Source organism: Manacus candei, unplaced genomic scaffold (assembly GCF_025592945.1).
Source record: "Manacus candei isolate 608988 ecotype Guabito, Panama unplaced genomic scaffold, ASM2559294v1 h1tg000015l, whole genome shotgun sequence".
Classification (NCBI taxonomy): Eukaryota; Metazoa; Chordata; class Aves; order Passeriformes; family Pipridae; genus Manacus; species Manacus candei.
In genome coordinates this window covers 22,312,729-22,336,420 of record NW_026138063.1, presented here as the reverse complement: position 1 = coordinate 22,336,420, position 23,692 = coordinate 22,312,729, and the positions used below count along the sequence as shown (strand labels likewise).

The 23,692-nt window shown below is 43.9% G+C and overlaps 1 protein-coding gene across 5 annotated transcripts in view; it reads left to right on the top strand.

Annotated features, from left to right (window-relative positions):
- Positions 1–23,692, top strand: part of ARMC8 (armadillo repeat containing 8) — a 63,214-nt gene that overhangs the window by 34,740 nt on the left and 4,782 nt on the right. For 4 of the 5 annotated variants that reach the window (XM_051782416.1, XM_051782413.1, XM_051782415.1 and 1 more), the window contains 15 exons: positions 1,460–1,519; positions 2,758–2,838; positions 3,658–3,733; positions 3,814–3,904; positions 7,419–7,479; positions 11,189–11,389; positions 14,020–14,115; positions 15,367–15,449; positions 15,716–15,797; positions 17,019–17,105; positions 18,263–18,355; positions 18,827–18,976; positions 20,730–20,825; positions 22,765–22,860; positions 23,350–23,422. In XM_051782416.1, the coding sequence (XP_051638376.1) occupies positions 1,460–1,519; positions 2,758–2,838; positions 3,658–3,733; positions 3,814–3,904; positions 7,419–7,479; positions 11,189–11,389; positions 14,020–14,115; positions 15,367–15,449; positions 15,716–15,797; positions 17,019–17,105; positions 18,263–18,355; positions 18,827–18,976; positions 20,730–20,825; positions 22,765–22,860; positions 23,350–23,422 (1,426 nt within the window). The remainder of the gene's footprint in view (positions 1–1,459; positions 1,520–2,757; positions 2,839–3,657; positions 3,734–3,813; positions 3,905–7,418; positions 7,480–11,188; positions 11,390–14,019; positions 14,116–15,366; positions 15,450–15,715; positions 15,798–17,018; positions 17,106–18,262; positions 18,356–18,826; positions 18,977–20,729; positions 20,826–22,764; positions 22,861–23,349; positions 23,423–23,692) is intronic. The other variant, XM_051782414.1, reaches the window with a different exon arrangement.

Sequence of the window (23,692 nt, the reverse complement as noted above, 5' to 3'; positions counted from 1 at the left end):
TCAATTACTGTATTTTCAGACAGAACAAAGTACTTCTCATACGGTGAAGCAGAATTTGCAGGGCACTTTCTGACTTACATGGACAGGCAAAGTACATTCTGATAACTGAAAAATGATTAAATACTGAAAGTTTCTGTATTCACTACATTTGAGATGAAGACTTCACCTTCCCCCAAAGGGGAGTGAGTGAGGGAACCTTTATTTCCCCCTGAGTGAGAGAACCTTTCTCATGTTTTTTACCTGAAGCAATAAGTTCCTATACAAATACTCAAGTAAGGCTTAGTGTAGGTTGTAGGAGGTATTGATGCTTTTATGTCTCTCTTTCCTCATTGTAGTAGTTTTGTTAATTGAACTCATAGTGACATATCACAGCTCCTACTCCTTGTTCCTGCATCCTGTTCTCTGCTCACACTTGGTGCATCCATTTTTTTTCTCTTCCTTGCCAGTATCTTGTTTGTTTTGCTTCTCAGCCTTCTGTCTTACTCACCTGGAAAAGCTCAGACCAGTTCTCTTGAGCTGGGAAATCCATAATTTGGGTTCCTGGCATGTTGCTGCTGGTTTCTGCTTTTACTCTGACTGCTCCTCCCTGCACTGTTGGAGTTAAAATTAGCAGGTGGGAAGCACTGACCCTGGAGAAGAGCCATCCTGAGCAAGGGAAAGGGTTGATTTACAGGGGAGCAGATGCAGTTCTTAACATCCAGAGCCAGGGTTCTATCAACAGAGAAGCAAATAGGTAAATTGTAATCAGGCTGATGTACATGGTCTGTAAAAATGCAAGTCAAAATTTACTTTGCAAGAATCTGTCTCACTTCATTTGTTTTCAGAGCAAGTGGGAGTAAGTAAACCTTGCTATTTTAATGATCAGTTTAAGAAGAGAAGGTGTGTGTTTGGAAACACAGGGTTGTATAAATAATTTGAAAAAATACTTGTGGAACTTAGATTTGAAAGTGGTGACATCTCTGCCTAATTTCACTGCCAGCTGAAAATTAAAATGCTGTGTCTGGGAAGGGTGCAGGATAAAGCCTGTAATCAGGGCAGCTTCCTCCCAGGCCCCTTCTCTTGTGTGACCTTAGACCTGTGCTGGATCCCTGATCCAAGGTGCAACTGCATTTAGGTACCTGTTTTTTACATTTCATTATGGAATGAGATTTCATTCTCCAGTTTTCACCTGTGTCTTTGCAGCTGTCCCTGCTTCTGGGTTGGTGTTCACCCTGACACTGACTGGTGTGTGCAAACACAGCCTGTACAGAGGAGATAGTTCATGTCCATCCCCCTGTGCAGCTCAAACACACCCAGGTGTCACCTCTGGATGGGCCTTTGGCCTGTTTGCACAGAACCCACCGCCTGCATCTCATGGAAGAATCACTGATACTTGTGAATTACTAAATCTGGGGCAATATGATTTCTTTTACTTGAATTTCATTCATTTTTTTCACATATTTTAATATCTGTTCTTCAGCTCCAACACTGGCATAGCTGCGGCTTTAAATCATTGCCTCAGCCACTTCTGTGTGCCAATGTAAGTGGTTTTCCTCCTTCAACCCTGTGTTTGAATTGCATTTTTTGGTAGAAAGCTCTTGGTGGCAGTAGCAGCTGAAGCATCTCTTGAAGCACCAGATATGTTACATCTAAAAGTAACATAAAAAGTAGCATAGAAAGTAAATTTTATGCTTTTTTTCTTAGAGGTAAGAGGTACTCTAAAAATGTTCTTTTGATCATAAGAGGAATCTGATTTCAGCTGCATCTCAAATGTGAGAGTAAAGTGTCTCTGATGCCTCCCAGGGTGTGTAGAAGTGCCATAAACTCAGCTGGGTTTGCACAGGAGATTAAGGAGTGAAGAGACTTTCTTCCCTTGCAGATTAGTCAAGGCAGTGCATGAAGGGCTGAGAAAAGCTGGGCCACCCTAAAAGCTGAGTTTAACTGTGCACAGCCTGTGCTTAATGCAGAGCTGCCCAGAGTCATGAACCCCCTTCAGAAGAGAGGTTTGCAGGTCCCAGGTCAGCTCTGCCCAGACACTGCTGAGGGCTGCAGGTATTGAGATTGCACCTCACTGAGCCTTTGTTCAACCTCTATGAACCTTCTCAGTCTGCAGCAGTTCTGAGACCTTCCTCCTGCAAGATCCAGGATTTGTGTGTAATTCCAAATGCTCTTTGGAAAAAATATTGGTGTATCAGCCATTGCCAGCTTAGAATATGAGGTCAGTAAACAGGTCATGGCTGGCTGGATTTATGGCTAAATGTGTTTGACACTAAAATAAGAATAAGAAATTGGAGGAACATGTGAATCTGTCCTCAAAGCACTGTCGCTCTCTGTCTGGAACCCGTTTCAGATGAAATCCCCTCCCTTCTGAAGTTAGAATTGTTGAAAATGCTTAATATTAACAGTGAAGAAAACATTAGTGACTGGGGATCTTTTATGTGATTTGTACAGAAAATCAGGAATTTCCAATTGTTTCCAAGAGAAAGAGTAGAAACAGAAGTGCTCTATCCATGTCTCTTCATTTGTGAGAATTAATGGCATTGCCTATTGAAGGAAAGAGTGGAAATGATTACCAAAAAAAAGGACAAATGCTATAAAAATAAGTGTTGGACTTGTTTATTTAAAAAATGTTATGCCAGCTGATTACAAAGTAAATGTTAGTAAATCTCTCTTAAACTTCTTCAATCTGTCTTAAATACTTGACAATGAATTGCAGATAATGGAAACCTTTTACATGTTCTTTTAAAGAATTTAATGGTGTTATGTTTTCCTTTGAAGGGTCCAGATCACCAGACAATCTTATTTAACCATGGAGCTGTTCAGAGTATTGCACATCTCTTGGTCTCTGCCTCCTACAAAGTAAGACATTAAAAGTTGTCATGGTTTGTGTTTTAACATATATTTATGAAAGAAATCCAAATGAAGATGATAAAAATTCTCTCTATGCCAATGAATTAAAGTTATAAACAGGGATAATGTGCATTTTTTGGAATAACAGTTGGTTTTACAACTGGGAAGATGATCATGGTCCATCTTCCCTGTGTCAAAAAACTAGGCAACCATAAAATAGGTTATTCAGTTAAACCAAGACATGATTTTGGACTGAAGGAGGAAGATCCAGCATGAAGAAATCTGTCAGTCCTTGTCACACAAGTGATACCTGAGTCTGTGCCATGGCAGTAAAACTCATGGGGTATATTTATTTTAACATTACTTTAGAATCACTTCAACCAGATGGTTCTCTTTAGACATTTCACTAAGCTGACCTCTAAAGGCTTCTGAACTGTAAATCTTAAGGACACGTATTTTTGGTTCTCTGACATACTTGGGAGTCCTGGGAAGGAGAAGTACTACTGTGATATACTTCCACTCCTCTGTTGTTTTTTGCTTTGTGAGGCATCCCAGGTAAGACCAGTATTTCCTGTTCAGTTCCCAAGTTTTATCCTCACTGGTTTTCTTCACAAATAGTTCACGACATCCCCTATGGAAGGATAATTCCAACAGGGAGATAGCAGGAACTCAAGGTGTGAGTAGGATGTTTCCATCTGCCTTTGATTCATGCACCATCCTCATGTCTTGCTGACTGCACAGCGTTGTTTCCTCCCAGCCTGTCCAGCAGTGCTGACTGTTGTGCTCTGCAGTTGGCACTTCTGTTTCCTTTCTTCTGTTTGCACCCAGGTCCGAATGCAGGCATTGAAATGCTTCTCAGTTCTGGCCTTTGAGAACCCCCAGGTCTCCATGACTCTGGTAAATGGTGAGTGGGATGCTGCTGCTTTGACACTCCCTTTATTGACTGGCTGAATCAGAATGACTTTGGGTTCTCTTTCATTGCAGTGTCAGTGGATGGAGAATTGTTACCACAGATTTTTGTGAAGATGTTACAAAGGGACAAGCCCATTGAAATGCAGCTCACGTCAGCCAAATGGTAATTGTCTGCAGGAATGAGAGTCAAATAGCATGGAGGGTAATCTCACTGCTTAACTGCTCCCTCCTTGCTTCTTCCAGAGTAATGTGTGCTGTAAAATCTTAGCAATAATTATAGATGCTGTTTGCATTATCTAAGCCCTTGAAGAAGTGCTTCTCACCTTATTTTATAACATAACTTTCACTCTTTGCTGTGCATAAACAAGGGAAAATGTTGCTGGGCAGCAGTTTTGTGAGGAATGTGTGTTCAGCCACGTGGATTTTCACAGGTAGCTTGGAGTTTATGATGCTTTGCTTTGAATAGGCTGTGGTCAATCCTATGTCCTTGCAGGGCATAACACTGGAATATCTGGTACCTGGTACCATCCTCCTTGAACCCCTGCTCAGAGCACTCTGCTCACTGTGTTGTGTTGGACTGCTCCCTCATCACCTTAGTGCACAGGGTTAGTCCCCATTCCCAACTGTTTTAATTAAGGTAGATTATTCTTCAGGCTTCGTGTGCTCATAGAGCAGAATTAATGTTATTAATTAATTTCGTGGTTCAAATCAGAGTTTCCCTGCTGGTGTGGGCACCTCAGTGTGTTCATACTCAGAATGACTCTCTACCCTGTGACAAAACGTGCCCAAGTTCCATAACAGCAGCACTTCATGAGCTGGGAATTGACTCCCTTTAAGACCATTTTCCTTTTCTTGTGTTGATAATAATGGAACAAATCACTTCAGGGGGTTAAAGAGAGAAAATTGCCCATTGCTATAAGTGACTAAAATGAAGTTTAACTCAAGAGTTTGGTCACTGTTGTATTGTTTGATTAGTCTTTTAGTTTTTGATGGCTGTTTTTGACCAGTAACAGTGAGTTCTCTGAGTTCACCAACTCGTTTCATGGACACTTGCCTCAGTGCAGGATTCTGGGTGAGGAGCAGGTGGGGTAGGCAGGATGGCCTCTTGAGTCATATTGCCAGGTTATGATGACCTAACTCATTTCTAAAAGCAGTTATGAAGATGGGTAGGTGTGGAGGGGTTTCTTAGGTAATCCCCCTCCGTGTGGGAGGTCTGTCTTGGGGCCTGGTTTTACTGGTTTTGGTAAGCAGTTCTTAGTGAAGAAGGCAAGTTAAATTAATTACACCATAGCAGTGTCAGTTCTGACTGATTTATGGGTTTCTTTGAGAAGTCAGAAAATACATAGGGAATGATGCTTTGAAAATTAATTTTTTATACTAATCTCAAGATATAAAGCAGTTGGTAAGTCAGGAAGGCAAGTTGGAGTTCAGTGAATTGTCTGCCTCTGGGCTGTCCTTGTTTTGGGATGGGCACTCCCAGGTCTGTTGGTTTTTGCTGACCTGCTTCAGATTGGCAGGAGTTGGGTGGACACCCCATCTTCTGCTGTGCTCTGCAGAGCTTTGGCTGAGGTGGAACAAAATGATGTGGTGTAAGGCAAAAAGAAAGTTGCAGGAAAATGGAAGACAAACCAGTATCCTGAGTTTCAGATGGGGTTTCTAATTAGTCCATGAGCAGTCATCCTATTTAGGGCTCCAAAGCCTCTGTTTCATGGCAGTCCTGGCAGTTGCAAAGACTTATTGGCTTTTCTTCTATAAGTGCATTCCCTGCTTGATTCCCTCCAAGTCAGACTACCTCTTCTTTTTTTCTAATGTGAGTAGTAGGTGGATATGTCACAGGTCACCTTTTTCTGCTTCTAAACTAGATTTCACTCCTGCCCTGCCAACTTTGGTTAATTAATCTGCAGTTTCTCTTTGGTTTATTACTGGAGTTCTTGAAATACAGATCTAGAAGGGTTTTTCCCTGCATTTTTGAACCTTCCCTTAAATTTCTGTTTGAATCCACACTGGCATACAAGGCTACCTTAGGAAGTTCCCTTTTTTGTTTTTTTCCTACAGTTGAAGTAGACCTGGAGGACTTGATTGAAATGGATCCTTCACTTGAGCAGCAGTGTTGGCACAGAGGGAGGGGCAGGAAGCCTCTTGGGAAAGGGCTTTGCAGCTGCAGGTGGAGCAGTAACCTTTTCTGCTAAACCCACCAGAATTGCCCCCAACTAAGCCAAATCTATTTTACCTGCAGTAAAAAATTACTTTCTTTCATGTTTGAAATAGAACTACTTTGCCTGGCAAATGGGGTCTCACTGGACTAAATGGCAGCTGTGAGATTGTTCAGGTGTGAAAATGAGAGTTTCCTGCTGTCAGCTCAAGGCTTGGGCAGTAAAAGTTTATCAAATGAGCTCTGTGCCAACAGTGAAGTGTTATCTCTTATCTTCTGAGAAACAGTATATAAAGAGACTTCTGATGGTGGGATTTTTAGCTGTGGCTGTGTTTGGAACAGGATCAGTGATGTTGCCCTCTAAGAGATGAAAGCACCCACTCTGGGCCCTTGGGAGTAGCTCAGGAATGTGGTGAAACACGGTGTGGTTACAGGATGTGAGGATATTGCTGCTCCTTAACTGAGCAATTCTGACTGACCCTCTGTACAATTTCCACTTACCCACTTGAGGGTCAAAATGTGTTTGTTTTAAGTCACTGTACTGCAATACAGTTGTATTCTTTAACCTGCACTGTGGCAGGATAGAAGGCAGTTCCAATGGTTAGTCCAGAAGCTAAACCAAAAGATCCTTGGTGCAGAGCAGTTCCCCTGCAGCTGTATCCACTGCCTTGGAGCAGGGCAGGGAAAAACTAAACCACCTCAAGGTAAAACACTTGTAGTGGTGGGTGAAGGGCTTTGTGGTAGCTTGGGGCACATTCACAGGTACATTACCAGGGCCACTGAGCATTTGTCTGTGTGTCAGCACTGCAGTTTGAGGCCTTGGGCTTCTCATGTCCACTCTGAGTTGTTGTTTGATAGAGTTGGTTCAGTCTTGGAGCCTTAGCTGGGCTGTCATTAGTGAGGATGTGCTGATTGCTGCAGACAGACATCCCAATGATCCCACATCTCCTGGACTGGTGCAGAGCCTGAGTGGTTTCTGCCTGAGCTGTCAGACCCCACCAGCCCTGTGCTGGATCTCTCCTCATTGCTCACACAGCATGGGCAGGTACTTTAAACAAAGGAGAGTGTGGGTATATTCCTCCTTTACCATAATGCAAGTTGTTAATTTGGGGGTTTTTAGCTGGTAAAAGAGGTTTGTGTGCCAATCAGAGCCATTGCTTTGCCCCTTTGTGACCAATGTGTGCTGTTTGTACTGACCAGTGCTCCAGCAAGGTGTCCTGCACCACAAATCTGCCTAAAAGTACCCCTGCAGTAGTTTGTGTGCCCAAGTCTAGTAAGCACTGATGGATTTAAACCATTGGTAGGACAAAAGGGAGGACATTCCATTAGTACAGGAGGTTGTTCTAGAACATCTCCAGTGCCTCCAAGGCCCTGGTGGGTGACTGTGTTGTGTTGTTGTTGCCTCCAAGGCCCTGGTGGGTGACTGTGTTGTTGTTGCCTCCAAGGCCCTGGTGGGTGACTGTGTTGTGGTGTTGTTGCCTCCAAGGCCCTGGTGGGTGACTGTGTTGTGGTGTTGTTGTTGCAGCCTTACTTCCATGTGCAGAGCCGGAGCAATACGGACCGACGATCCCTGCATCGTCCTCAAGGTGAGCTGTGTCCTGCTTAAACCACCTCTTCAATATTCAAACCCACTCCTTTTTGTGCTAACCATGACAGCTAGTTAAACAATTTTCTGTTCAAAATGGATTCTCATGTAGGTCTATCCTGGTTTTATTTGTCTCGTGTAAAAAGTGGCACAAAATCTGTTGCACCAAAGATTCCAAAGCACCGAGTTCTCCTGACTTTAATTTAAAAAAATAATTCCCTGCTTTCCCTTTGTGTCTCTAAGCATTTATGGTGGCATGACTTTTTTAAGAAGCTTTAAGTAAAGAATCATACTAGAAGGTCAGTATCCAGAAATAAATATCCCAGAGTTTGACTCACATCCATTTGAGATTTGTAAAAATTTCAGTAACCATTATAAGTACCATGGAAACAGCACTGTTAACCTGGTCTCTGTAGATGACCAGGGCACTGATTTGTCTTTCAGCAGCTTATTTCACAGGGCTGAAGTCAGAATACTTGCACAGTCTATATGTGGAGCCTGTCATGAGCAGATGAGTTCTCAGGTTTCACAGTTTTTGTGTATATTTATCTTCCTCTTACTTTGGCCAGGGAAATTTGTTATTAAAAAAAAACACCTCATGCTGAAATATTGGCTTTGATTTTTATACTGAGTGTGCCATTATAAGGGCGTCCAGTAAAGGAAACTTCATTTAATACCATAGGAATGTAATCTCTTTCTTAATAGTCACACTTCTATAGGTAGGAAGAAAAAGGAATAAAAAAGCTGTTCATGTGCAAGTGTATCAGCCAGGGATCAGGTAATGCCAACAGTGCTTGCTTTTCCGTGAGATATGGGAGTTTTGGTGTAGTGCTGCAAAAAGAAAAGGGCTGGGAAGGCCTGTCCATGGTGTTCAGGGAACAGGGAGCTGCCAGGTGTGTGCTGTGCTGTGTCCCTGTCCCTGCAGAGCCCTTACACAGGAAACCCTCCCCACCAAGGGCCACTGCTGAGGCTCTGCTGCAAACCCACACCAGCTCCTGCAAGCCTGCATTTTAACCTGGAGAACTGTCTCCAGAGTGCCAGGAGCTGATGCTTAGTGCTGCTCTTGGGTGATGGAGGGGAAGGAACAGGTTGTGTGTGAGGTACCACACCAAGAAAGCACAGTTCTGCCTTTCACTATCCAGGACAATAGGTTTTGGGAGTGGGATTTTGGTATCCATCATTCTGGGTGAAAAATCCATGTGTTAGCTGAGACAAAGGCCCACCCCTCCTCCCTTTTTGTGCAAGGAAGTCCTAAGTACAGTCCATTCCAGGGTGGATAGTGGCATCTGTTCTGCACAAGCTGCATCCTTCTCTCTCATTCCCTCCTCCTTAGCTTTGTTCCAAATGGACAGTCCAATTCCCTGCTTTCTCTTCTCTCTCCTTACAAGACCTGCAAACTGAGGGCTACATTCCATTCTCCCAACCTACCTCTCTGCAAACCTCGTTCTTCTCTGGTAAAGAGAAGATTTATCTATTTATCTTCCCCTGATAAATCCCCCCTGTCTGCTGCCCCCCAGGCCATGTCCTGGTGAGGCCGTGAGCGTTCCAGAACTGTTCTCTCTGGGCAGAGGGAGTAGGGATTGCTGCTGTTAGCAGTGGCAGGTGTTTGCTGAGAGCTGGCTGGACACTGTCCCTGTGGAGCTGGCTGTGGATAACCACCCTCCTTTCAAACCATTGGGAATGGATTTGCTTCTCAGCTCACAGCAACAGCAGCACTTTTTTTCCTCATGGAAGCTGCTTCAGCACAAGTAAATGTTTTAGGCTGTGGAATTACATTTATTGTATTACTTGGGAGGAAATGAAAGAATGAGGAGAGAAGGAAGGCACGGAACCTTGCCTTGTTCAAACAGCCCCAGGGACTTCTTCTCCAGGAGCTTGTAGTTCCAACACAGTGTCTCGGTGGTTCACCCAGTCACAAATTCCCTCTGGGGAGCTAAAGGCAATGACCCCTTTGGTATTCAGGAATTACTGACCCTTTGCTATCAAACTTTCTGCATTTGGAGGCCACTCAGGGATGTGTGTTCCCAAAATGGTTTTAAGTTATCTTCATTGCCCAATTTGAGTAGTGGGTTAGCCTGGAATGTGAAAAAATAAAATCACTTGGGATGAGGAGAAGGCAGAGGAGGCTGGTAAATAATGGGTTTGATTGGAAGGGAAATTATTTCTCTGGAATCCTAATAATGAAAGTGACTGTCCAGATAACACTGACACATCCCAGCAATACCCTGGGAATTAGATATTCCATCTTACAGCCCATTTCCAGACTTTTATCTGCTGGCACAGATCTGGTGTGCTTTGTGCCTCTTCATCTTACACCTCTGCACTGTCCTGTGCATGGATTACATTGTACTGACCTTTGGGTCCAATGGAACAGTTAAAATGTCAGAATTCTTCATTTTGTTTCATTTCAAGCAGATGGAATTGCTAAGTGTTGAAAACCATGAGATTTGTGTTTCTTGGGTGCATGCAGCCAGTGACTTAACAACACCCAGCCCTGAATTCCAAGAAATAGCTCCTTTCAGGCCATTTGACCTTGGAAGGATTTAGGAAGTACATTGTCTTCGTGATTTAGACTTGGAATTCCACTTCTTTTCTTTCTCACTCAACATGAATGTAGTTTTTTGAGAGCTTATGTTCAGTCTTACCTGATGCCTTAAGGGCCAGGTGTGCAGAGAGGAGGTGCTTTGGCTCACTGGATTAACTGCAGGATTCACAGCTCCAGGGGTAATCCTGCTGGGAGCATCTGTTGTTCTCATGAATGTAGAGGAGTCCTGTAACTCTGCTTCCTTACCAGTGCAGTGGAGAGAAAAATATTTATCCATTTGATCATTTGAACAGTCAATGGATAAATGGTATTTCAGGTCCCCAAAAACATAACTCTGGGAAACATTTACTGGAGTCATTCTGTTGAAGTTGGTAGAGTTACACAGGCACAAATCTTGGTGTTATTCCTCATCCACTTTCATACTTGTTTTGGTGAGGCTTGAGTGAACAGAGTCCCAACCCTTGGAGAATTGCTTTTTCCACAGTTAAATGCTTTTCATTGAGCTTCAGGTAAGGAAAGACCTGATTGTTTTAAGTGTTCAGAGTAGAGAAGGTGTGACAAAAATCTTGCTATGTGAGTGTAACCAAGGTGGGGGGTACATCAGAGTAAGGCAGAGTGGACCTGGATTCCAGGTGGGCTTCATTTCTGGGTGACCAAATATGCTGCTTAGGAGAATTCCTCCCTTCCTTGCTGCTCCAGGCAGCCAGTGTGTGTGAGAGGAACCTGAGATTATTTCTGACCATGTTGTCCTTAGTTAATCATGGATCACAGAAGGGCAGGAGGGATCAAGTACAGCTTGGATACTTCTGGTTCCTGTGTGTAGTAAGAACAAACCTGCAAATACCAACTTTTGAGAGGATTTTCTTTTTTAAGCTTTTGCAAAACTTTGTCCATGGTCCCTTTTAAACTTTGCATCATTTTGGCTGTGTGAGAAGGTGTTTAAAAGTAGTCCACTGTATACTTGGTATGGCCTGAGCAATTTCTGCTTGTGTGAGGACTTTAAAACCCCCAAAGTGATGTGTTTGAAGGTTCTCTCTGAAGCACAATGCTGAGCATTGCCCTGGGACAGCTGTTGGGTTTTTTTGAGTTTTTTATGAACAAAGCTGCACTAAACCGCTGTGGTTGGGGTTTTTTTTTTTGTTTGTTTGTTTTTAAAACTTTTCAGACTCTGCCGTGCTTGGTTCGAATGTGCAGTAAGGAGAGGTTGCTGGAGGAGCGGGTGGAGGGGGCAGAAACCTTGGCCTACCTGATCGAGACCGACGTGGAGCTGCAGCGCATCGCCAGCATCACCGACCACCTCATCGTCATGCTGGCCGACTACTTCAAGTACCCCAGCTCCGTCAGCGCCATCACCGACATCAAGAGGGTGCGTGCCCTTACCTGCTCCTGCAGCTCTGAAAAATGCCCAGAAGTAATGATAAATGAGCCCAGGATATTTTTTTTTAAATATTCTATTTAAACCGTTGAGGTGGTTTTGAAGCTGGCTCCCTGCCAAGTCTCCAAACCTCACCACAAGAGCTCCCTCCCCCCCTGGCCAAAACCAAGGGAGAAGAGGAAAAAAAAAACAACCAAGAGAACCGAAATGAGAGAGAGACAGCTAAAGCAATATATATAAATATATTTATATTACATTTATATACAATTGAAATATATGTACAATTTCAAAAGGGAAAGGGAAGGAAAAAAAGGAACAAAACCAAAATAAAATATACACGGTCAGTAGCCCAAGATCTAGCAACTAAAAGAATTAGCAAAAGAATATCTTACTACTCTCCTTGGGACAACAGAAAGTAATGCTGGAATGACCACCGGCAACCTCTGACGCCCAAGGTCGGCAAGGCCTTACCAGGCCTCACTAGGCCTCAGCAGGCCTCATTCCCCAACATGACAGACTCAACAGCAGGGAACCCGCACCTCCAAAGCTGCTGGAAGGAAAGAGGGGCAAAGGCCTTTCCTCCTTTCTTCTTATGTAAAAATCATAGGGAATACCAGGTAAATCTGGGCACTTCCTTGGTTACAAACTGGTCACCAAGGAAGGCCCAGACTAAACTACCACAACAGTATGTCGGAGTTCCTCAACAGAAAGGCGACCAGAGGGTTTAGCAGGACTCGGTTCCTTGATGTTTGTAGGCCCCAAGTCTCACTCACTCACTGCTTTCTCTGGAGCCTTCTGAATTTCAGAGATGGCTCTGCTGTGTTAAAGCATGGGGATGTCAGGCAGCATTTCGTATTATGAGCTCTCTGCACTTGCAAGAGATGCACAGCCCAGATGCACCTTGGAGGCTCAGTTCCATAGGTGTTGTACCAGGAGTTCTCACCCATGAACTGTTTTATAAGATCTTCAGACACTTCCAAAGCACTGGTGGATCAATCAGCCTCAGAAGCAAGACTGGTTTTGATATTTCACATAGGGAAATATCCATTGCTCCTCCCTCTTACTGAGTCTGATTTTTAGAAAGTACCCCAAAAAATGGATTACAGAGCCTTGGTTTTTCTCTGAAACTGCCCAAGAGGTAGGCTTACTTCCCAGACCTTTGTGGAATGGGATTGATTCTGCATGTAGAGCTACTGGAATTTCATGGAAAAACAGACATTAAATATATACAAAAAAAATCGGTTGCAGCACAAAACTAAGCAAAAAGAAGTTTAGCAGCTTATTGTGGAGTAATGGACATTGGCTGTAACATCAAAAATATGATCAGGTTCCAAATGTGAGTGGGGCAATTCTAAATATTATGACAGTGCTCTGAGTCTGCAGATAGTCTGTAAGAGCAGCCAGCTGGGAATGCAGGGTTTGTACAGAGTGCTTGGAACTGCACCCTGTAAGGTAAAACTGCCTGAGCAGTGAGTGAGGGCTCTGCCAAACAGAGCCCTTGTCTGCTTCAAATATTTATACCAGTTAGGTAACACTTGTGCTCTAATGTAGCTGCCCTGGAGAGAATTACTCAGACAGCTTCATTTTTGACAGTTCTGTTATTTCAGCACTTTGGTACTTAGTGCTGGCATTTTCCTGGCATTTTGTGTAGGCTTTGAAGATGGCATTGTTTTGTGGAACCCTTTGGTACAGAGTTTGGAGGGCAGTCAGGATCATGGGATTGTTCTCACTGGAGAGATCGTGAGGAGGTCTGAGAGGCCACATTGTCTGTCCAGAGCAGGTCACCCTCAAACACCACGATCCCTTCAGCTGGTGCTCCCATTGCTTATGGAATCACAGAATCTCCTCAGCTGGAAGGGACCCACAGGATCACCCAGTCCAACTCCTGGCCCTGCCCAGGACACCCCAGCAATCCCACCCTGTCCCTCAGAGCATTGTCCAAACCCTCCTGGAGCTCTGGCAGCCTTGGGGCTGTGCCCACTGCCCTGGGGAGCCTGTTCAGTGCCCAACCACCCTCTGGGGGAAGAACCTTTCCCTGATGTCCAGCCTAACCCTGCCCTGACACAGCTCCAGCCATTATCACACCCCCAAGCACTTGTTCCTGATCTGTGGGCAGTGGTGCATCCCCCAGACTCCCCCGTTGGGCATCTCTGCTCAGAGGTGACCTCCCAGAAACCTCCAACACCTGTTGTGTTTCCCTACAGCAGAAGTTAAAACCCACCTTAAGATAGAAGTCCTGAGATTTAGAGACCAGCTTTGGCTCTTGCTTTTGCTTCAGTTCTCTTGATAAAACTTCCCTTGATGTTTTTTCACTCCTGGCTTGTTCCTGGAACTTTTGTTGGGGAGATAAGAACAGTTTTTGCCTGATTATGGCCTGGATAGAGTCCTAACCTTGTTTTGGCCTCAAATTGAAGTTGGCTTCTCTGTAACTCAGCAGAGAAATTAGCTGTATTCTTAACTTTGGTTATTGCATTAAGTTGGTAAAGGTGGACATGGGCTCCTGGAGTTCCTTGTGCTTCTGGCTGCCCTTGGGGTGGCAGCTAAAACCCTGCAACAAATAAGAATATCCCACCTGCAACTTCTTAGTGTCTGAATTTGGTGTCTGTGCTCTGCTCCCCCAGCTGGACCACGACCTGAAGCACGCCCACGAGCTGCGCCAGGCCGCCTTCAAGCTCTACGCGTCCCTGGGGGCCAACGACGAGGACATCCGCAAAAAGGTGGGCCTGGACAGGTGTCAGCAGGCAAAACATGCAGCTGAAAGGCAGGGACTGGCACCTGCCAACCTTGTGTTCCCCACTGTGAGGTAAAGGGGTTGAAATGAGGAGGCTCCGTGTGTTACATTGATATAAACCATCCTCAGGGTGGTGGAGCAGAGTCTTGCACGAAGTTGTCTTTCAGCATGTTGTGGTGCTTGACTACTCATAAGGAGTGTTGTTGTGGCATATGAGTAATTTCTGAGACCTGTGTTCTGAGGGATAGAATACACCTCTGTTCTCATCCTATCCCGTTACAAAACAAATGGCTTTTAGAAAATAAACCCTGGAAAGTCCAATCATATTGGGAAGCAAAGTCAGAGTTTGTTTCCTGATTCTCTAGTGACCAAAGTCGTCATAAAGCAGTTGGTGGTTCAAACATCACAGGAAAGAGAGGAGGGGCTGATGGGAGTACTGAGTTAAAAATTCACGTGTGCAAAGTGGAGGGAACTTGAACAATAAATGATTAAAAGGAGCATTTTTTAAAATTAGCATGGGCTTGCTATGTCAGAGGTGGCAAGTAGGGGGGAGGCAGGAGGGTTTTCTGAGTTGATTTGTTGGTTAAAGGGGAAAAACAGAAGGCAGAAATGTATGGGCAGGAAAACACATGTTGAAAAGATAATATCAGGAAGATTTATCCATGAGGATCTACAGAATTCAAACCCATAAGCCTCTCTTTTGTTGCTGTAGTTAATAGTGAGGATCCTTCTTTTACACTGTTTCTAATAAGCAATGGGTGTGTACATGACAAAGTTGATTTATTATACCAAATCCATCTTTCATCTGGGTATTAACTCCCTTTTATCCTGGTCTTAAGTGCTTGTGCTGGCCCTGTCTAAATATGACAGATGAACTAGAAGGTATTTTTTATCCACACAGATCTACAACCTGTCTGTGGTCTGTAGTTTGTATATATTGTGTGCAACCACACGTACTCTCCTTAGCTTTAATCTGGCATTAAGGGTAATTCATATATATATATAATCCTGTTGTTCCTTGGTGATTAAAAGCAGCAGTGGAACATAGAATGGAGATTTTTTTCGAAGTTGTCTGCAGATACACAAAACTTTCCACTGAATCTGGGAAGAGAACATGACTTGCTGGTTTCAGCTACAGTTTTTTATATGCAATATCCCAAATGTTGCAGACAAAAAGCCAAGAGCCCATAAATGCTCAGAGTGTTTTATTCCTTGCCATGAATTGCTCTTGCTGCAGATCATCGAGACTGAGAACATGATGGACCGTATCGTGAACGGCCTGTCCGAGTCGAGCATCAAGGTGCGCTTGGCTGCAGTCAGGTAGGACCTGTTCCATCACACACAGCCCTCTGTCTGCTGCTGCACCTGCTGCCAGCCCTGCTCACTTCCTAAAAGCTGACTTGAACTCATTTCTGCTGTTGGACAATGTACTGGGGGAAGGGGGCAGTTACCCTGTGCTGGTGCAGTGTTTCCTCTTTGCCATTTCCTGGCACTTGCCAAGCTCCAAGCTGAGTCCTTGTGCAGAAGCAGTGGATGTTTTCCAGCAGTGTCCATGTTTCACAGGGAAGGTTTCCTTTCCATTGCAGATGTTTGCACAGTTTGTCCCGTTCTGTACAGCAGCTCAGGACAAGTTTTCAGGATCATGCTGTATGGAAGCCTTTAATGAAGGTAAGGGAAGAGGAGCCAGGTCTCAGCGACTGCAGCTTCTGTGCCAGTAAAGCAGCACGTGGGGTCTGTTCAGATTACATGCCTTGCTGTAGAACCATGATGGAAATTACCTAGAAATCAAAATTCCATGGCCTTCTCCTGAGAGAGCCAGAAATCACTAAAAGCTAAGCAGCAGCAAAGAGAACTGTGGTTCATGCTTGATTTTTGAAGGGGTTTTTGTTTTCTTTTCTCATTGTTTTTTTTTTTCCTGTGATCAGTGAGTGAAGGGAAGTTATCCCTAATGTTTACATGGGGCACTAGGAGGAGTAGATGCCCTTTAATTTCATGCTGTCACTGCATGGCACAGTTTGGACTTGGTCTGTGAGCCCTGCAACAGAATTTAGAGCTGCATTTCCTCCTCCAATTCTCTACCTTGTAGATCTCATTGCACAGTCCATAACTGAGGCCAAAGAGCTCAGCAAGACCTTTAAAAAGACACATCTTACTATAATGCAATTATCCACAAGAATAAATGAGATCCAAGTGTGTAAGGTCTGTCATCTCTCATCCTGTAATGGGAATGATTTAAATATTTTAAGAGCTTGTGAAAGGCCAAACATGAAAACATCAAACCTTTATAAATGTAAAACAAAAAGACAACAGGATTGCTTGAAGAAGCACAACTGGCATAAAAGGAGAGCTGGGGGGAAACTAAAAGTTGAGATGTCAGACTTCTGTGTAAATGCAGTTGCCAGCAGTTAATTTTGATTTGTATTAAATAAGCTGAAATCAGGAACTTGCGTGTTCATTCCAAAACGTTGGGAATTGCTCTGAATAGATGAGCTGCTCAGTTTAGGAATGGCATGTTCTGGTGCTGCTGGAGAACCTTCTTTTCTGAAGGGATGTTCCTGGGGAAATCTGTCACTCTGTGCTTTGCACGAGGTACAGAAGTGTTGAAGAGGCTCCTCCTGGAGCTTCCTCTGCACATGTGTCCTTGGCAGAGCAAGGATTGTCCCCACTGATTTCTACTAAATTGGACCTGAAAGCTCTCCAGTCTGGCTTCTGTGAAATAGTGCATTGCTCCAGCTTGTCATGGGATGGGTGTCATTGTCTGGATCTGCATCCAAGCATCTCCTGAAGTCTGGAGTCTAAAAGTGCAGCATAATCCCAGGCATCCCATTTCACAGTGATCCCTTCCTTATATCAGTTACCAGGATTCCTCTCCCCCCTTTGTGCCTGCAGGTTTTACAGAATGCTCCAAATGAAATTCTCGTAGTAGCATCTTCCACGCTATGCAATCTTCTTCTGGAATTCTCTCCAAGCAAGGAGGTTGGTATTTATCCAGGAACAGGACCATTATACAAGGGTTCAGTAAGCATAAAGGTGTCTTCATTGGCAGCCACTGCTTGTGCCATGTTACAGAGCTGTGATGGGACTTGGCCTGGGTCACTGATGGCTTGTGAATAACAAAAAAAATTCAGTGCTGTGACACTGAATTCGGTTGAATAGTGAAATGTGGTCTCTAAAGAAAAGAAGTAGACATGAAGTTTTGTCATTCTTTTTACATGTGAAACATTATTATCTAAAAAAATCATGAACAAGAAGAAACCAAACTGTGATCCATTGTCTTGGAGAATTAGTGCTGCTGTATCCTGAAAATGCTGGCACAGCAGAGTGTTGCATTTTTATTGTTCTCAGATGAACTGTACAGGATATCTGGTCTTGAGTTCTGCAGAGTCTGTATTTCATACAGATCATATCCACACACCAGCACTTCATAGCAAGGGAACAATTCCCCAGGTCTTAAATATGTTTCAGTTACAGAAAACGTTCAAGAGTGTGCTGTGTGGGGGATCCTGCAGGGCACTGTGGATTCTGTGGGTTGCTCAGTTGATCTTGGTGGTGCCACTCATGTCTGTGAGACAGAAAGTTCACTGCAGTAATGCCAAGCAGAGTTCCCTGGCCCATGGTCATGGGCTTTCTTGGTCACTCTGCAGGGCACAGCACAGTGTTTCCACTTCAGAGTGGACTGAAATACTTCTTTTTCTGTTGGGATAATGGTTCATGTCAAAAGCATCGTGACCAAAAGAAAACACTGATTGTGCAAGATGAAGGAATATTTAGATTTGAAAGCCTCTCTAAGCCATCTGATATTCTTTCATATCCATATCCTGTCATTTAAAGGTTTTGTATTTCAGTCTGGTTATGAAGAAGTCTCCAGTTTTCTTTATTATGCTGAAATTTTGCTGATTGGCTTCAGCCAAACTTGAATTTTTTCATAAAAAGCTACTTATTAATTGTCATGAATATGGGCTGTGGTGTGGTCAGTTCGTGGGATTGCACTGGACATGTTGTAAGCTCAAGAATAAGATATAAGCAACACGTTTTTATTCTATTTTATTATATATTTGTATTTTATTGTATTTGCATTTTCATGTGTGCAATTAGTCTAGTGTTTCAAAGCTCTGTTTTTTCCCCTCTTTTAGCCTATTTTAGAATCAGGAGCCATAGAACTTCTATGTAGTTTAACACAGAGTGAGAATCTTGCCTTGCGAGTGAACGGCATTTGGGCTTTAATGGTGAGTAGAGCACACTGATGAAATTCCACTTGGCATTTAGCTCCTTCAAATGTTTGGGAATGTAACTTAAAGAACTTGTCGGTCGTTATTAGAAATAAAGTAGCTGAAATCTGGCTTGTCTTTGCATTTAACTGCAGAAGAAAAACAGTATCAGCCTCGACCACTTCATCTGTTAGTCCATAAAGTAGAATAAATTCTTCAGTTCTGATACCAATTTTGTTGCCAGGCTCGTTCAGGGCAGCAGTTAAGAAGTGTCAGTAGCATACCAGGGGACAAATAAAAGCAGGTAATAACCAGGTCAGCTGCAAGACCGGGTGCAGATTGAATTCACTGTGTAGCAGTTGCTCAGAAATCACAGCCTTTGCAAGACCAATGTAGGAGGGATATATTCCTGCAGGGAATAGTCTCCTAGAAGAGCGAAAGCCCAGGTTTAAGGTAAGAAATCAGTGAGGAGGTGTCTGTCTCTTGCAGAACATGGCTTTTCAAGCAGAACAGAAGATCAAGTCGGACATCCTGCGAGGGCTGAGCACGGAGCAGCTCTTCCAGCTGCTCTCTGACTCCGATGTAAATGTGCTGATGAAGACTCTGGGACTGCTCAGGAATCTGCTCTCCACTCGCCCAGTAAGTGGAGCTGCAAACAGCCCTTCTGGGAGCTGATCACACGTGCAGGAAACACAACACATTCCTTATAAGACAGGTTATTTTTCTGTGTAAGACCAATGTTCAGGATCTGGCTAAAACCTGAAGCCTTTGGATTTATTCAAATACCTGTAACCAAGTGTACAAATCAGTGTAAGGAAACGTTTGAAAGAATTCTCTAGATCTACAGAAACACTGTAATTATTACCAAGTGCAGAGCCAGACATTTACACTGATGTTCAATTCCATTGCAATTACCTTTCAGCAACATAATTTTCCTGACAGTTTCTCTGTGAAACTTGTCCAGCACAATAGTAGGAGGGTTGCACTCTTGAGGCAGCCTGTGGAGAGGTCCATATCTTAAAGATACTTGTGTTTCTTCTTTTTTGACCCCTGAAATACTTGTGTTCTTACCCAGCTGTATAGCTAGTACTGGCTTTGTGAATGTGACTGGGGGACTGTGCACTTACAAAATGCCTACGTTCGTTTTACACCCTGAAATAAAATGGTTTGAAAATGTAAGCCCGTGAATTGTTTTTGACAGGGAGAAAGAGATATTGGTGGAGGAAAAGAAAGGGGTAATCCCCTGTGAAGAACAGAGGGAAAACATGCAGCAAACATTTGGCAAGCCATCATTTTTGTGGGGGGAAAAAAACCATGAAGCCTCTACTGTGCATTTATCACGTATTGTGTTTCTGCCACAAAAAGGTCACTGCAAAAAATCTTCTGATGTTTGTACTCGTTGAGTCTCAATAGGCTTCATAGAAAATTAGCTCTGTCTAAATGTGAAAAGATATTTAATAACCAGTCATTCATTAAACTCACCCTGAGCTCTTCACAGCACAGTCTCATTGTCACTTAAGGTGTTTTTCATCTGGAACTCCGTGCCAGCTTCACCCACTTCCTGTGCTGTGTTTTAGAGTCAGAACCAGCCATTCTCATTCTCTACCCAAAACTCACTCCAGAACTCTACCCAAAACTCACTCATCCAGCAGCTTTCCAAGGAAATCTCATTAATAGCAATTTTAAGAAGTCCTTAAAGCCTTAAGGAATTGTGATGTGCCATGTGCTGGTCATCTCTGGTGCCTGTTTCCTGTCACCCTCGAGGTTTGGGATCAGTTCATCCAGTAGATCTGGTTTATCTTTTTCTGGTACTTCTAATGATTGTTTCTATTCTAGTGTAGGTGTGTCATCAAATGGCCTTTTCCCTGTGATCCAGTGAACTTGGGACAGTTTTCCCAGACATAAGCAGTGCACATGGCTTATGTCTCTGCACTGTCTCAGGCTTTGGAAATGTGAATATCAGACCTGGTCACGGTGTTCCCGTAAGAGTAGCAGATCCCAGATAAGAAGCAGCAGTTTTTTTACCCCTCTCTGATATTATCCCCCTGTTACCAGAAGAGAAGGGCTTGTTTCTAACTGCAGCATCATACTTGGAGCTTGGCTCCAGCAGGATTCAGTCTCCAGACTGTAAGAGTGGGAAGCCAGTACCTTCCCTCTGGGTGACAGGGAAATCACAGCCAAGGCCTGTGTGATGCTCTCTCAGACAAGACCAGGCTTCACATGAAGAGCAATGTTACAAAGTGTTTCTGCTGTGATAAACTCCTGGATTTGGGAGAGCTCACTAGGAGCTGGGCTCTGTGTGCAGTGTTGCTACTCTTCCCTTAGTGATTGAAGTAGGAATGTGCCTTCTTTGGGGAGTTCAACTAAATGTGTTTCCTCCTTGCTTTGGCAGCACATAGACCATATAATGAGCACTCATGGGAAGCAAATCATGCAAGCAGTGACCCTCATTCTGGAAGGGGAGCACAATATAGAAGTCAAAGAGCAGGTACCTTTTTTGTTTTGTGTTGTCTTGGCAGAATAAAATGTAAGAAACAGCAAAAGAATGATTCCTGTTCACAACATGGCATTTTTGTTTGGGATTATGATGTGCTGTGAATATTTTACTGAGATGTCAGATGTATAACTTGAGTACCTGCAAGAATGCTTTTCTTTCTGATGGATTATTACAAAGATGTTTGAATGGAGTTCAAAATGGTTTTGTAAATGTAGGTTTGGTAAAGAGGAGGGTGCTGGATGTGAGAGCAGAAAAATTAAATGAGGCAGTTGCAGGGCAGGAAGGGGATGGTAGGAAGAGAACAGAGGCACTAGCAGGGGAAAGAGCAGGAAAATGTGGGGAGGGACCTGTCCTGACAAATGAAAACTGAAGAAGGAGAGGCAGAAGGAAAGAGATGACTAGTAGGGAACAACATCCTGGATTGATGCAGTGTAAGGGGACAGGGACACCTCTGTGGGGATGCTACAACCAAAGTCAGAGCACTGATGGGCAGAATTTGGCTGGTTAACTCCTGTACCAGACAGGACAGTCACTTGGAGAACCCTGTTTCTTCATGTGGTGATGAAGAATGGGGGCAGTGAGAAGCTGTGGGAGATTCCAGAGGATTGCCTTGGCTTAGGGTGGATATGGGCAGCAAACAGCCTGGCAGGTGGGTGGAGAAATACAGCTGGTCTGAATCTCTGCTCCTGGAGAATGGGTGGAAGGCAGACAGGCCTTTGATGGCAGTTTAAGTGCAAAATTAGCAAAGAACATCCCTGAAGACTTACCAGCCAGCAAAGTCAGCATGGCTCTGAGACAGCTGAGGGTTAACCAGCTTCTCCTTGGTAAAGCTCTGGTGACAGGAGTGGCCTTTAGTGCAGCAGCAGGTTATTTACCTTGCCAAGGCTCTGGGAATTATTTTGGAGGAGTATCAGCATAGCTGAGAAGTACTCTGGGAAAGGGCCAGGGATGGATATGGCCTTTGGAGTCTGGGGCCTTTATCCACAAAGCATTTCCTTGGTCCCTGGGGTGCAGCTTGCTTTTCCTTCAGCACCAGGTCACACATCCAGCCCTGCCTGTGTGCACACAAGAGCCCAGATTTCCAGCAGGACTCTGTCCCTGCCTGGCTCCTCAGGATGTAATTAGCAGCTTTGCAGTAATTAGTGTGTGCAGCTGCTGACAGGAGTGCAGTGCAGCTCAGACACAAACCACACCAGTGCTGGTCCTGCTCGGTGCCCTCCCTGCATGCCCAGAAATGAGGGTGAAGTTCTTCCACAGCTCTTTGGGAAGGAACTTGTTGAGCATCTCCCAGTGCCCCCTGAGAGCCAGGGGAGCTGCCTGTGCCCATCAGTGCTGTCTGAAGGCAGTGCCAGCACGGGCCAAGGTGCTTCCAGGGAATTCTGTGCGGTGGCTTCTCTGATTTTCAGGAAAAAAGCAGCTGCATTAGTAGTTTGAGTTACTTCTGCAGGCAACAACTGTGATTAGACTTGTCAAAAACAAATTACTCCTCTGCTAGATCAGCAGAGAGGCCTCAGTCCCTCCTGTCCCTGGCCTGCAGAACTAGATGGATATGGTTGGGGTTTGCTGTTGTTTTTTTCTTTTCCCCCCAGCCCCTGATACAGAACAGACTACTTTGTATTCCAGGGTAGTCAGTCTTTTCTATATGCTGCAGATTTCCATGAGAGACTTACAATTTTCCTCATTATAATGAATTAATGAATGTTGCTTTTCATTTTAACATGGCAGTGACTGTTTCTGGCCAGGGCTATTCCCCACAGCCATTGCCTCCTTGGCATTGGCCCTAGATGGAAGCAAGCTGGAAACCCCAGATTAAAGATATTAAAACTAATTGGAGGAATTGTTTGTCAGAGTTCAGAGCTGTCAGGGAAGCTGTATAAATCATGGGATGTGATCTGTGGCCAAAGAACTTCCTGGTTTTTCTCTCTTTCAGACATTATGTATCCTTGCCAATATAGCAGATGGCACGACAGCAAAAGAACTGATTATGACCAATGATGACATCCTGCAGAAAATCAAATACTACATGGTAGGGGCAATTTCTCTTTAGGGTTTTATGCTGGTCTTTTGCAGGAATGAGAAGAGGAAAGTGCTTGAGGATTTTGTTGTGTGAATTCTTCACTGTCACGCAGTTCACTTCCAGGAACCCAGTGGTGGTTCAGAATTCCTGGGGTGCAGTTCTGTGTGCCAGAGGGGTACTGAGGAGCTGATTAAAAGAAAAAGGCAGTGGTTATTTCCCATAAGAATGTTACAGTGACTTCAGCAATACCAAGTCCCCTTGGAAAACATTTCATGATCTTGGAAAAAGCATATCTTGCAGATGTCAATAAATATTTGGAAGGAAGTGATTGAGCACTACTCAAGTGCTTGTATTATGGCCCTATCTTTGAGAGAAGTTGTAGATAAGAATTAGTCCCAGCTTTGCTACTGTAGTTATGACAGGATGAATGACAAAATCTAAGTCTTATGAAATTCTGAATTTCTCTTCTAAACTTGAGTTCTATTTTTCTCTATTTAGAGTCATTCAAATGCTAAACTTCAGCTTGCTGCCATGTTCTGTATATCTAATCTCATATGGAATGAAGAGGAAGGTAAGAAAGCCTCATTATTAATGCATAGACAAATTACCATTCTGGTCAAAAGGCTTTTGTTGCATAGCAACCAATATTTGTAATGGGAGCCATCATTCTAGGTGTGATGTGGAATGGGTGGGAACGGTCAGAACATTGAGGAGAGTGTAGAGAGCTGTTCTGGGGGAGACAGAGGGGCAATAAACAGGAGCTGGAGAGTCACACAGTGGCAGGTTTTCACCTGCAGCATTTCTGTGAGGTCTGAAAACAACTGGAGTGAAAGAGAATCCT